Below are 11,797 nucleotides of genomic sequence, written 5' to 3' on the forward strand. Positions count from 1 at the left end.
GCATTGAAACATGAAAGACATGTTGCATATGTTCCATGATCAGAGGTAAAGGCACTCGATATGTTACCGGATTGTTTTCTCAAGAATTTCATACAGTCTAATGTACCTCGGTGCCAACTTGCCCTTCACACCAAATCGTGTTTGGCCTTTCATCGGAGTTGCTTTGATAAATACGTGATCCCCAACTTCATATTCTCTGTCTCTTCTTCAGACATCCGCATAACTCTTTTGGCGGCTCCGTGTAGTTTTTAATCATTGTTGAATTAGTTTCACCTTCTCAATTGCTTCTTGAACAAGTTCCAGTCCCAATAACGATATATCGCCTACTTTGGCCCAATAAATCAGAGATCGGAATTTCCTACCATACAATGCTTCATAAGGAGCCATTCCAATGCTTAAATGATGGCTATTGTTGTATACAAATTCAGCCAGAGGTAGATAAGTGTCCCAATTTCCTTGGAAGTCTAACACATACATTCTAAGTATATCTTCCAAGGTTTTAATGGTTCGTTTAAATTGGCCATCAGTCTGTGGGTGATAAGCACTACCCTGTCTGAGTTCAGTTCCCAAAGCCTGTTGTAAACTCTATCAGAAACTTGGTGTGAACTTAGAATCTCTGTCAGATACAATGGATACTTACACACCGTGCAATCTCACAATCTCATTCACATAAATGTTAGCCAATTTATCCATATTATATAAAGTTTTGACAAGTAAGAAGTGTGTAAATTTAGTCAAACGGTCAACAATTACCTAGATAGAGTCCATACCTCAGGACGAGCGAGGCAATCCAACAATGAAGTCCATCATAATGTGCTCTCATTTCCATTCCGGTATTGGAAGCGGCTGAAGTAATCCAACGGGTCGTTGATGTCCAACTCTTACCATTTGGCAATACAAACACCTAGCCACAAAATCAGCAATACTTTTCTTCATTCCAGGTCACCAGAAATTCTGTTTCAAGTCATGGTACATCTTTGTATTCTCGGATGCATAGCAAATTTTGAGTTGTAAGCTTCAGTCATAATATGTTTTCTCAGTTCTGAGTGGTCTGGTACACAAAGTCTACCATGAAATTTGAACACATTGTTTTCATACACAAATTTCAACCTCCGTTTTGATTCATTTTCATCAACAATCTTCTTCAGAAATTCATCTTGTAATTGCTTTTCTTTAACTTCCCCAACTACTGAGCATAAATGACAGCTAGGATTCCACCATGTTCACACAAAACTACTTCAATTTCATTTCTTTCCAAATCACACAACAATTCTTTCTGGCCAGTGAGCAAACATGACAAATTCCCAATAGACTTCCAGCTATGCAACTGTATTAGCTTTCCCTGGGTGATACAGGATTTGCAAGTCATAATCCTTGATTAACTTGAGCCAGCTTCTCTGTTTCTTGTTTAGTTCTTTTTGAGTAAAGAAATATTTCAGGCTTTTATGGTCAATGTATACTTCACAAGTCACTCTATATAGATAGTGACGCCAGATTTTTAAAGTAAACACCACAGCTGCTAGTTCAAGATCATGACTTGGGTAGTTCTTTTCATGAGGTTGGAGTTGATGAGAAGCATAAGCAATTACCTTACTATTCTGCATTAGCACACACCCCAAACCCTTGTATGAAGCATCATTGTAAATTTAAAACCCATCGGCTCCATTGGGCAATGTCAGAATATGTGTAGTTACCAATATAGTCTTCAATTCTTGAAAGGCTGACTCCCGTTGATCATGCCAATCGAATGATACATTTTTCTATGTTAACTGCGTCAACGGTGGCAAGTTTAGAGAAATCCTTCACAAATCTGCTATAATAACTTGCAAGCCCAAGAAAGCTTCGGACTTCTGATACATTTGTTGGTTTAGGCCAGTCTACAATGGCTTCAATTTTCTATGGATCAACTAATATGCCACCCTTGTTAATTACATGCCCCAGAAATGTCACACTATCTAGCCAGAAATCACATTTTGAAAATTTTGCATATAATTTTCTTTCTCTTAAAGTTTGTAACACAATTCTCAAATGGTTCTCACGTTCTTTCCTTCTTTTAGAGTAAATTAAAATATCATCAATGAATACAACAACAAATTCATCCAGATATGATTTAAACACCATGTTCATAAGGTCCATGAAGGCAGCAAGTGCATTAGTCACCCCAAACGGCATTACCAAAAACTCATAGTGTCCACATCTAGTGCTGAATGTAGTTTTTTCTATGTCTTCCGCTTTAACTTTTAGCTGATCTAAGGTCTATCTTAGAGAACACTTGTACTCCTAGGAGTTGGTCAAATAGGTCGTCTATACGGGGCAGTGGGTATTTGTTCTTCGTAGTCACTTTGTTCAATTCCCAATAGTCTACACATAGCCTCAAAGATCTATCTTTTTTTTTTTTACGAACAAAACTGGAACACCCCAAGGTGAAGTGCTCGGGTGAATAAACTTCTTATCTGGCAATTCTTGAAGTTGAGATTTCAATTCTTTCAATTCAGAGGTTGACATTCTATATGGGGTTTTGGAAATTGGTTGTGTTCCAGGTATTATATCAATAATGAATTCAATCTTCCCATCAATTAAGTCCCCAGGCAAGTCATTCAGAAACACATTGGGAAATTCACAAACAACAGCAATAGTTTCCACACTAGGACTATCAGAAGTCTCAGTCAAAATACAACATAGATAGCCCCTACATCCCTTCCTAAGCAGTTTAACAACTTTCATGACAGAAATCAAGTATGTGGGAGGAACCACCCCATTCCCCAAAAAAAAAAAAAAAAAAAAAAAATCAGGTAAACCAGGTGGATGAAACACAACATATTTATTCACGCAATCAATAGTTGCACAGTACTTTGTCAACCAGTCCATGCACAGTATACAGTCAAAATGATCAATACCAAATGGCAATAAATCAATATACAACGTCACATCACCAATCACAATATCACATGCCGGATAAACATAAGCACAAACCATAGAACCCCCGGATGGTGTAAATACAAACAGTAAACAATTCATGGGTTCTAAAGGTCTAATTAATTTCTGGGAAAAGGCATGCGACACAAAAGAGTGTGTAGAACCAAAATCTATCAAGACATATGCATTTTGGGCACAAATGGAAATTATACCAGACACCACAAGCTCGGTGTTCTGCACATCCCCAGGCACTAGTGCAAATACTCTCTATTGCCTTAACGTTTCATTATCGGTGTTACTTTTAGCATTGGTTCTTGCATTTGACCTCAATACAGAAGCAGTTCCGGCTGAACTTACTATGGGGTGATTGGCATTCTCGGACCCAAGCGAACAATCTTTGATTATGTGGCCAACCTTGCCACACCGGTAACAGGCACCAGATGCATGGTAACATACACCCTTGTGCTTCCTTCCACATTCAGAACAAACAGGTGTAGATCTACTATTCTAACTAGAGCTACTAGAGGACCCCGTGTTTTGCTTCTTTGAAAATGATCGACCTTTTTGAAATTGATCCGGATCTCTTACCTTTTTATTCAGTTGTTAGGGCTTTAGTTTTTCTCTTTGCAGCTAAGTTAGCTTCAGCCATTAGAGCTCTATCAAGCACATCAACGTAGTTGGGCAGTTTCAATACACCAACCCAATCAAACACATCTAAATCCAACCCTTCTTCAAATTTTCGAGCTTTCTTAGAGTCCGTATTCACCATGTGAGGACCAATCGGGCTAACTCAGTGAATTTAGCCTCATACTCAACTACAGACATGTTGTCTTGCTTGAGTTCTTGAAATTCAGACACTTTGTGGTCTTGAAAGCACTGGGGAAAGTACTTTTTGTAGAAAATCTCTTTAAATTGATCCCAAGTCAAAGTCCCACTGCTTTCACGAACAAACATCCACCAACGTCAGGCTTCGTCCTTTATGGTGTAGGTGACCAACAAAACTTTATGAGTCTCGGTACATGAAAAGACTTCAAATAACTTCTCAGTTTCTAGCATCCACGTTTCAGCCTTTAAAGGTTCTATTCCACCTAAGAAATTCGATGGCTTCATCTTATTGAATCTTTAAGTCAAGCTGATGATGTCATTGTTTATCGGTTCTGCTTGGACCAGACGAGGCAGAGGAGGCAGAGGTTGTTGTCTTTGTTGTTGCATTATTGCTTCTGTCAAAGCTTCAAGCATTCTTTCCATTCGGTTCATCCGAGTCTCAGAAGATTCAGTTATACCATTATTTCTTGTATTTTTCATTTGCTATAGGTAAACAGAGCACTTATAAACATAGGTAAATAATTCTCTTCGCAGTGTTCAATTTTAGTTCATTCTTTTCAGTTTCATGGGTTCATGTTCAGATTCATTTATCATATTCACAGAAATTAACACACCCACTCACACATGTAGATGTAATGTCCCTAATTCTTACTAGGACATCCTATAGCTCATATGGACTCGTGTGTATGGTATAACTCGTACTCTGACACCACTCTGTCATGACCCAAACCTACCCCTATAGGTTTAGCATCGTAACCGGCTAGTAATCCTGGGATTAGAAAAGGCCTTTGAACATAATATCATGTAATATAAGGGGGCTGCGGAAGCAATTATACAAAATTCATTGTCCATAGAGTTGTGCAGACATACATGAGACAGTAGATATAAAACTTATATACGTATACCCACATATGACGTCATGAACACATCCATCCTACATCTTCAATAAACATATAATACAAAAGAACTGTTCACTTAGGCCAGCCAAAAGTCTTAAACTTATTATTTGATTCACAAAACTCGATCACTAACTCTTTCTTGAACCTCTTCGGGAGGCGTAAAGGTTGGCTGACAAAACAGAAGTCCAGGCGATCATCATTGAGCTTGGTCAAGCGCCTGATCACCTACATACATAAATATTACAGTGAGCTAGAGCCCAGTGAATAATAACAGAGTAAAAATTTTAATGAATGATATCCATAACGGATTCAGAAATCAAACTTCAAATCTAATGCCAAGTCAGAAACATAATCATGTTCGTATTCGTATCAGAAATAGAGTTATATTCATATTCATATACAAATCATGTGTGGTAAATCCATTAGCATTAACAAATCATATTGGGCAACCATATCAAGTTCCATAATGGAATATCCGGTACCGGGTATCATGTGACATACATAGGCCACGGTATTGTTTCTCCCGGGTGAGGACCTCATGCCACGGTACTGTTTCCCCCGAGCGAGGGCCTCATGCCACGGTATTGTTTCCCTCAGGTGAGGGCCTCATGACCATAAGCCATAGTATTATTCCCCCTGGGCGAGGGCCTCCACTAAGGATACTACAAATACATTTCAAAAAATTGGGCCATCATTTATGTAATCTCAAAATAGCATTTTGTACCATCCGTTTCAAAAACTGATCATATCGTATCATAATGTTCAAAAAGTATTCCATATTGAACATAACTTTACAGAGTTATTACTCACAGACAGCTTTGATAACAGAACAAATGGATCAACAGCTCACGGCGCATGACCTACACAAACATAGAACAGATACACATATTGAAACACATGCTCAGATAGTACTTAACTTATTTCGTTTCATTCTTAGTGTGTTTCTAGCCTTTATCCTCATTATTATGTCTTAATTGGAGCTTAAAAATGCCTAAGATGCAATGAGGATACCAAAATGTGCTTCAAAACACTTAGTCAAATTTTCAAAAATAGGACAGTCCGCTCGAGCGCAACTTTGGTCGCTCAAGCGGTATGCAAAGTCTGCAAAAGTACTAGGTGCTTGAATTTTTCGCTCGATAGACGCTCGACGGTCGCTCGAGCGCAAGGCTGAGTAAAGAGGATCTCTACTCGAGTGCGACTTCTGTAAAAGTACAGGCAGCTTGCATTCTCCGCTCAAGTGCAGACTCCATCGCTTGAGCAGAGGGTGCACATTCTGGAATTTTTAGATTACAGATTTTAGTTCAAAGCTCAAATTCAAACCTACAAAAAACATCCTTTTGGGTCCAAAACTTAAGGAAACATATGTAAACTCGTAAAACATGGTGAATGCAAAATCATTTTGCAAAATCAAAGCCCAAACGCATGCCAATTGTGCAAAATCAAACTTAGAACTTGAAGAACATAACATGAAGATACCATGCATGAATTGTCTTGGCTCCAAAGCTTTCAAAACATGATCAAATATGGTGTTTACTCAAATACATGTTGAATTCTTAGAATAAATCCAAAATGAGAACATACAAGAAGAAATTCTTTGAAAAACACTTCAATGCCATGAAATATGCATGCATGCATGCATGACTTGAGTTTTAATTCTTAAAGTTTAGCTTAATTCTTGTGATTTATCTCTCAATTCGCTTGAATTCTAACATTAGCTAACTCAATTACACAACTAAAGGTTTAACTCTTACCTTGGCTTCTCAATTGTGCTCTAGATAGCTAATTGTTGGAGTTTCCAAGCTAATTCTTCCAAATTCTCTTCAATTTCCCTTGTTTGATCTCAACTTCCCACTCTCTCTCTCTCTCTCTCTCTCTCTCTCAGTTTAGCCTCAAACATGAAGGGTTGAGAGTGTAAAGTGTATCAAAGGTGTTGGAAGTGGTCTTATATAGGCTAATTAGGGAGCTTAATCAATGTATGCTTAAGTTAATCAACTATACACATGTTATTCTAATTATTTGGTTTCGAAAGGAATTTCAATTAAATCTACCATAAAATTCTAAAAATTTTAAATAACACATAAACCAAGTCAATTTCGCGATCGGGTGCTGGTAAGGCCTTCAATTCACATATCGAATCGGAAATATAAACAGAGATTCCTACAATGAACAGATATAAATGCAAATAACATATGACACATGCAATTAACGTAAAAGTTCCTCCTAATTACTTATTAGGCATTCTTAATCATGGTTTGACAGTTAATCACAGATCGAGGTTGTTACAAAGTACCCTCTACTAGTGAAACAAAGCTTTCGTAATTCAATTGTTGAGTTAATAGTTTCTAGGTGATGTAGGGTTCTTTGTTGCAAAAAAGGAATATGGGTTTTGTGCTAATTGATTAAAGAGCTATCAATTTTATAATTTTCTTTATTTTTTGTTACTCATGCAAGAAGAATCTTGGCAAGGAAAAGATGTGCAAATTAAATAAGCTTATAAGAAGCCTTTCTATTCTTTTTTAGGGAGTTGCTTCTTTTATTTATTTACTTATTTATATACAGAGATGAGAAAGTGAATAATACATTGGGGTATTAATGTCATTTTAGATTTTTTTGTTAATGGAGTTAGTATTGCATTTAAGTTCAAAATTACATAGGAGCTATTTGCCTATATTTAAACAATCAGGAGGTAAAATACTCCAAGCTTAAATCACAAGGGGGCAAATTGAATTTTTCCCTATAAGTTATTTATTCTAATATACTCATACACACTCATTATGCAAGCAGATTTTAATGCAATGGAATGAGATGTTATATAGGATTTGAGGAGATGTGGACAACTCAAAACAATTGCCAATTTGCATGGTGGGGATATTTCTCATTTGGAAAATTGTAGGGATACATGTAAGTTCAAGGCTTATGTAATCTAAAAGTGTTAGGCATATAGAAGAATTTTATAGAATCGAACACAAAAGAAAGATAATTGTGCTTATGTGTTCAAGTGTAAAGACTACCTAATGTTTTACTTTGGTGAGAAAGGTGCATTTTTTTTTTTTTTTGGTTATTGTGTGAACATCATATAAATAAAATAAATAAATAAATAAAATCTACTACATAAAGGGATGGGAAAGGAGATGTGACTTGACGAGTACCCTTTGAATTGTACCATCATTGAGGGTACATTTTGTCAGATTTGTTGACATCCTATTTTGAATCGAATGATTGTCTATTCACAATATTACAATTAAGCAAGTTCGAATGGCCGCCTTTTGAATTTCATGGTGGTTGTGCAATTATAACTGAATGAACAAAAACATTGTCATATGAATTTCTAAAATTATTAAGGTTATTTGAAAGAGGTTAGATAACTTCTATCCTCAAATTTGTATTTTTATGTTTCTCCACTTTAATGTATTATCAATCGTATCATGTAAATATCTTGAGGAGCAAATTATAACTATAGTCCCTATATTTTGTCACTTATGATGTCATTTTGGTTCCTATAATTACAATTGTCTCGATTTTGACTCTGATGTTTTTTATTTTTATTTTTTATTTTGTCTTAATTTAGTCCAATTGCTTACAAATGTTAGCATTATTTTATTGAAAATGTGCATATGAGTGGAATGTATCATGCTTTTAAGAGAAAAATTGTAAACTTGACCAATTCAGTGAGTTAACGAAAAATTGTAAACTTGACCAATTCATCGAGTTAACCTCAACCAACTCAGTAATAATTTTTTGTCAGAAAAAATCCTAATAACGTTATCAATTGGACCAAATTGACACAAAATCTAAAATAAAATGTCAAAATTGAGCCAATTGAAAATATATGAACCAAAATGATATAAGGGACAAAATGTAGGAACTGCTGATATAATTTCCCTAATCTCAAGATATAATCTAACAATTAATAGTGCATTAAGATAAAAAAAACTTTTAGAAGAAAAAATCTTATAATTTTCAAACAAAGGTCTTGAACAACTCATTTCTTATTTGACCAACCTTTTTTTTTTTTTTTTTTTGATCAGCTAAAAGAGAGGCTTTATTGATGAAAAAACAATTACAAAGTAAAGAGATACATCAATAAAGAGGGAAGAAAGTGGAAAAGCATCACAGTAAAGTAACCCCATCCCAACTAGATTGGCACCGGAAAACATACCCTATCATTTGCAGCACTAATCCTCACAAGTTGGTAAGCTACCAACAAGACAGCAACAATAGAAACAAAAACTGACAGCAACACCAATAAACTACAAGACAGCGACACCAAAGCACCAGTAAACTACAATACACACCTGATCTGTTTCAAATTAGATACTAAATCATGCACTGAGTAATCAATCCCTTCCATGTGTAGCTTTGCCCATATGGAAATTCAGACCTCCACCCTCTCACTTATATTGGCATAGTCAGGTTGTGCCCCTTTGAATAGGCACTCATTCCTCAACTTCCAAACATACCATAACACAACTAGTGGGATAATCTATTCATGAACCCAATTTTTATACTTTCCTCCTACCCACCATTGAAATAATCCCTCAAATTAACTTGGTATTGCCCACTTTAGATCCCATCAACTTATAATCTCAGACCAAAGCTTCCAAACCAAAGAACAAAGTAACAGGACATGCTCTGTTGTCTCCACCTTAGTTTTCCAAAATAAACACAAAGTACTTGCACTTGCGCTTAGCACTCCAATCTGTTGTAAACAAAACTGACATTTTAATCCTACCTTTCCATACTAACCAACCAAAGAAGTGCACTTTTGGAGGGACTTTATTTTTCCACATACCATTAGTAACATTTAATGAAGGCCCATGAGTTGCTTTCCAGCAAGACCACATTGAATCTGTTGTTAATTGCCCAGAAGAATGTGCAGACTAACTACAATAGTCTTCCTTGTCTAAATGAAGTGATGGGGTTGTCACCAACATGTCCGCCAGCCTATGCTCCTCCTCTTCTTCCCAAGCAAACAAATTTCTCCTATAAGCCATTTGTCATACACCTGAGCAACTTGAAGATGAGAAAAACTCATTTTATTGGGTCCCACAATAGCCCCTCTAATCAGTCTCTTCTCCTTAGCTCTATCCAATAAAATATTTAGACCCTCCGCTATGATGTTGAACAAGAGTAGTAACAAGGGATCCCCTTGTCTCAACCCTCTTTGTGGTGAAAACTCCTCAGTTGGTGAGCCATTAACCAAAACTGACACTTTCGTTGTTGAAATGCAAGACTTCCTCCACCTAAGCCATTTTTCTCCAAAACTCAAATTTCTCATCATAGATTATAAAAACGCTCAATTTGCTAAGTCGTAAGCTTTCTCAAAATCTAGCTTTAGGATAACCCCTTTCTTCTTTAAGCTTCTCCACCAATCCACTATCTCATTGGCCATTAACACAGTATCAAGAATATATCTACCTCCCAAAAATACTGATTGTACATCACTTATAACAGTTGGTCGTACATGCTTAAGCCTTTTAGACAATACCTTAGACAAAATTTTATGCACTGAGCTCACTAAACTAATTGGTCTTATAATCCCCCAAACCCACAGGGTTGTCATTTTTAGGTACCAGAGCTATGAAAGAGATGTTAACCCCTTTTAGTAGTTGCCCATTAGTGTGGAATTCTTGAACAAGCTGCTGTAGACTGCCTGAAGTCGCTCCGCGCGCCCCCCCTTTCGGAAAGGGCGCGAATTGTGTTCTAGCTACTACAGTTTGGACTCTTATCACGGTTCTGAATCTAATCGCACAAAGTGCAATGCAAGACTGATAAATCACCAAAGAGTCCAAACCCAGCAAATTGTTTTGAAAAATTGATTTTAATCAAAAAGCGCCAAACATGGACTACTTTGCCAGATTTCAGAGTCGCCACCTAAATGTTTTATTTTGGGAAATTTAGGAAACCCTGACTCGTGCCTAAGGCCACGTGTCCGTCATCACCAAAGTTGCCTCGGCTCGGGAACTTAGGTACGAGAGGGGAAGGTCCTAAAATGAGCACCCCCGCTCGCCCGATCAAAGATCGGCCTCTACTAACACGATATGTTGTTTTTATAAACACATGTGTTCTTATTCCAATTATTAATCTAGAATTACTATGTGATGCGCACTGCATACAAGTACAGACTAAATCGCACAATTTGGAACAAAACATCTCATGTTTGTTTTTCGAAAATGGTTTGAAGATGCTACTCGCAAGTAGGCTAAAACGCGGATTTGCCACCCTCAAGTGGGCTTAAAACATGATGATTTGCCAATCCGCAAAGTGGGCTTAAAACTCACATTTTGATGAATTGTTCCAATTCAAGCAATCCAGCTTTCATCCACAAGCATTCAAGCAGTTATAGCAGTTAAGCACATAACCTCATGGCAAGCATGCTAAACATGGCAACACTTACACGCATGGAAGGATGCTAAAGCATAAACACTTACAGTGTACTCCGAGCCAAAACAGAAACCAGTTAGAAATCAATGCATGATCTTAATTATACAAGATGCCTAATGCAACACATGCAAAATGAAACTAAGTAGGCTCGGCTATCTAAGATGGCATATGAATGCAACACTCGATAACATGCTTTGAAACACGTATTCAAGTAATTATTGAGATTCAATGCAGTTTGAATGATGCGCCAAGCCCGGTGCATGCAAGACAAATGAATGATGCAAACATGCAAATCATAAGGTATGCTAATTGAAATATGCCCTAAAACGAATCATTGAAAGCAGTTAAGTAAAAGGACGAAAGACATGGGGTTGGAAGACATTCACACACACACACGCACACTTATTACACCATTTACCCTCTCAAATGAGGGTTTGAATGAAAGAGACCTAACTAGCTACGCTACTTAAGCTAACTATTAAAAAACAAAACTAATTAACTAATGAGTTAACTAATTACAAACACAAATGAATAGCTAAACGCATTAACTATTTAAGTACAGAATCAACCAGTTAACCATCTAAGTAAAGCAGTTAAAAGGAGGCTGGGGGCGAGGAATGCATGCATGCTCGGTTGCTTTTTCCTGAAATCCTGTTGCGTTGCCACCGGTTGCCTCTATTTGCATTCGCCTTAATTCCTGAACATTGAACCAATTCCCAGACTACTTCTGCTCCAGAACCAGAACCACGCTGAACCACTTTCAAGCTGGTAGG

The 11,797-nt window shown here is 37.0% G+C and overlaps 1 protein-coding gene across 1 annotated transcript; it reads right to left on the reverse strand.

The window, feature by feature from the left end:
- Positions 1–252: 252 nt before the first annotated feature.
- LOC114312453 (uncharacterized) lies at positions 253–2,724 on the reverse strand. Its single transcript, XM_028258675.2, has 2 exons — positions 2,401–2,724; positions 253–573 (listed from the first exon to the last, which is right to left on the reverse strand). The coding sequence occupies exons 1-2, from the start codon at positions 2,722–2,724 to the stop codon at positions 253–255; spliced, it is 645 nt and encodes a 214-aa protein (XP_028114476.2).
- Between the last annotated feature and the right edge of the window lie 9,073 nt (positions 2,725–11,797).

The sequence above is a fragment of the Camellia sinensis genome, chromosome 2, assembly GCF_055761805.1.
Source record: "Camellia sinensis isolate YWXY chromosome 2, ASM5576180v1, whole genome shotgun sequence".
NCBI lineage: Eukaryota > Viridiplantae > Streptophyta > Magnoliopsida > Ericales > Theaceae > Camellia > Camellia sinensis.

Bases quoted from the DNA above. Each gene is read 5' to 3' on its own strand.
- LOC114312453 (XM_028258675.2), bottom strand. From the start codon at position 2,724: ATGAAAGTTGTTAAACTGCTTAGGAAGGGATGTAGGGGCTATCTATGT. The intron at 574-2,400 runs GTAAAAAAAAAA...AGTTTACAACAG, and splicing joins GGGGTGTTCCAGTTTTGTTC to GCTTTGGGAACTGAACTCAG.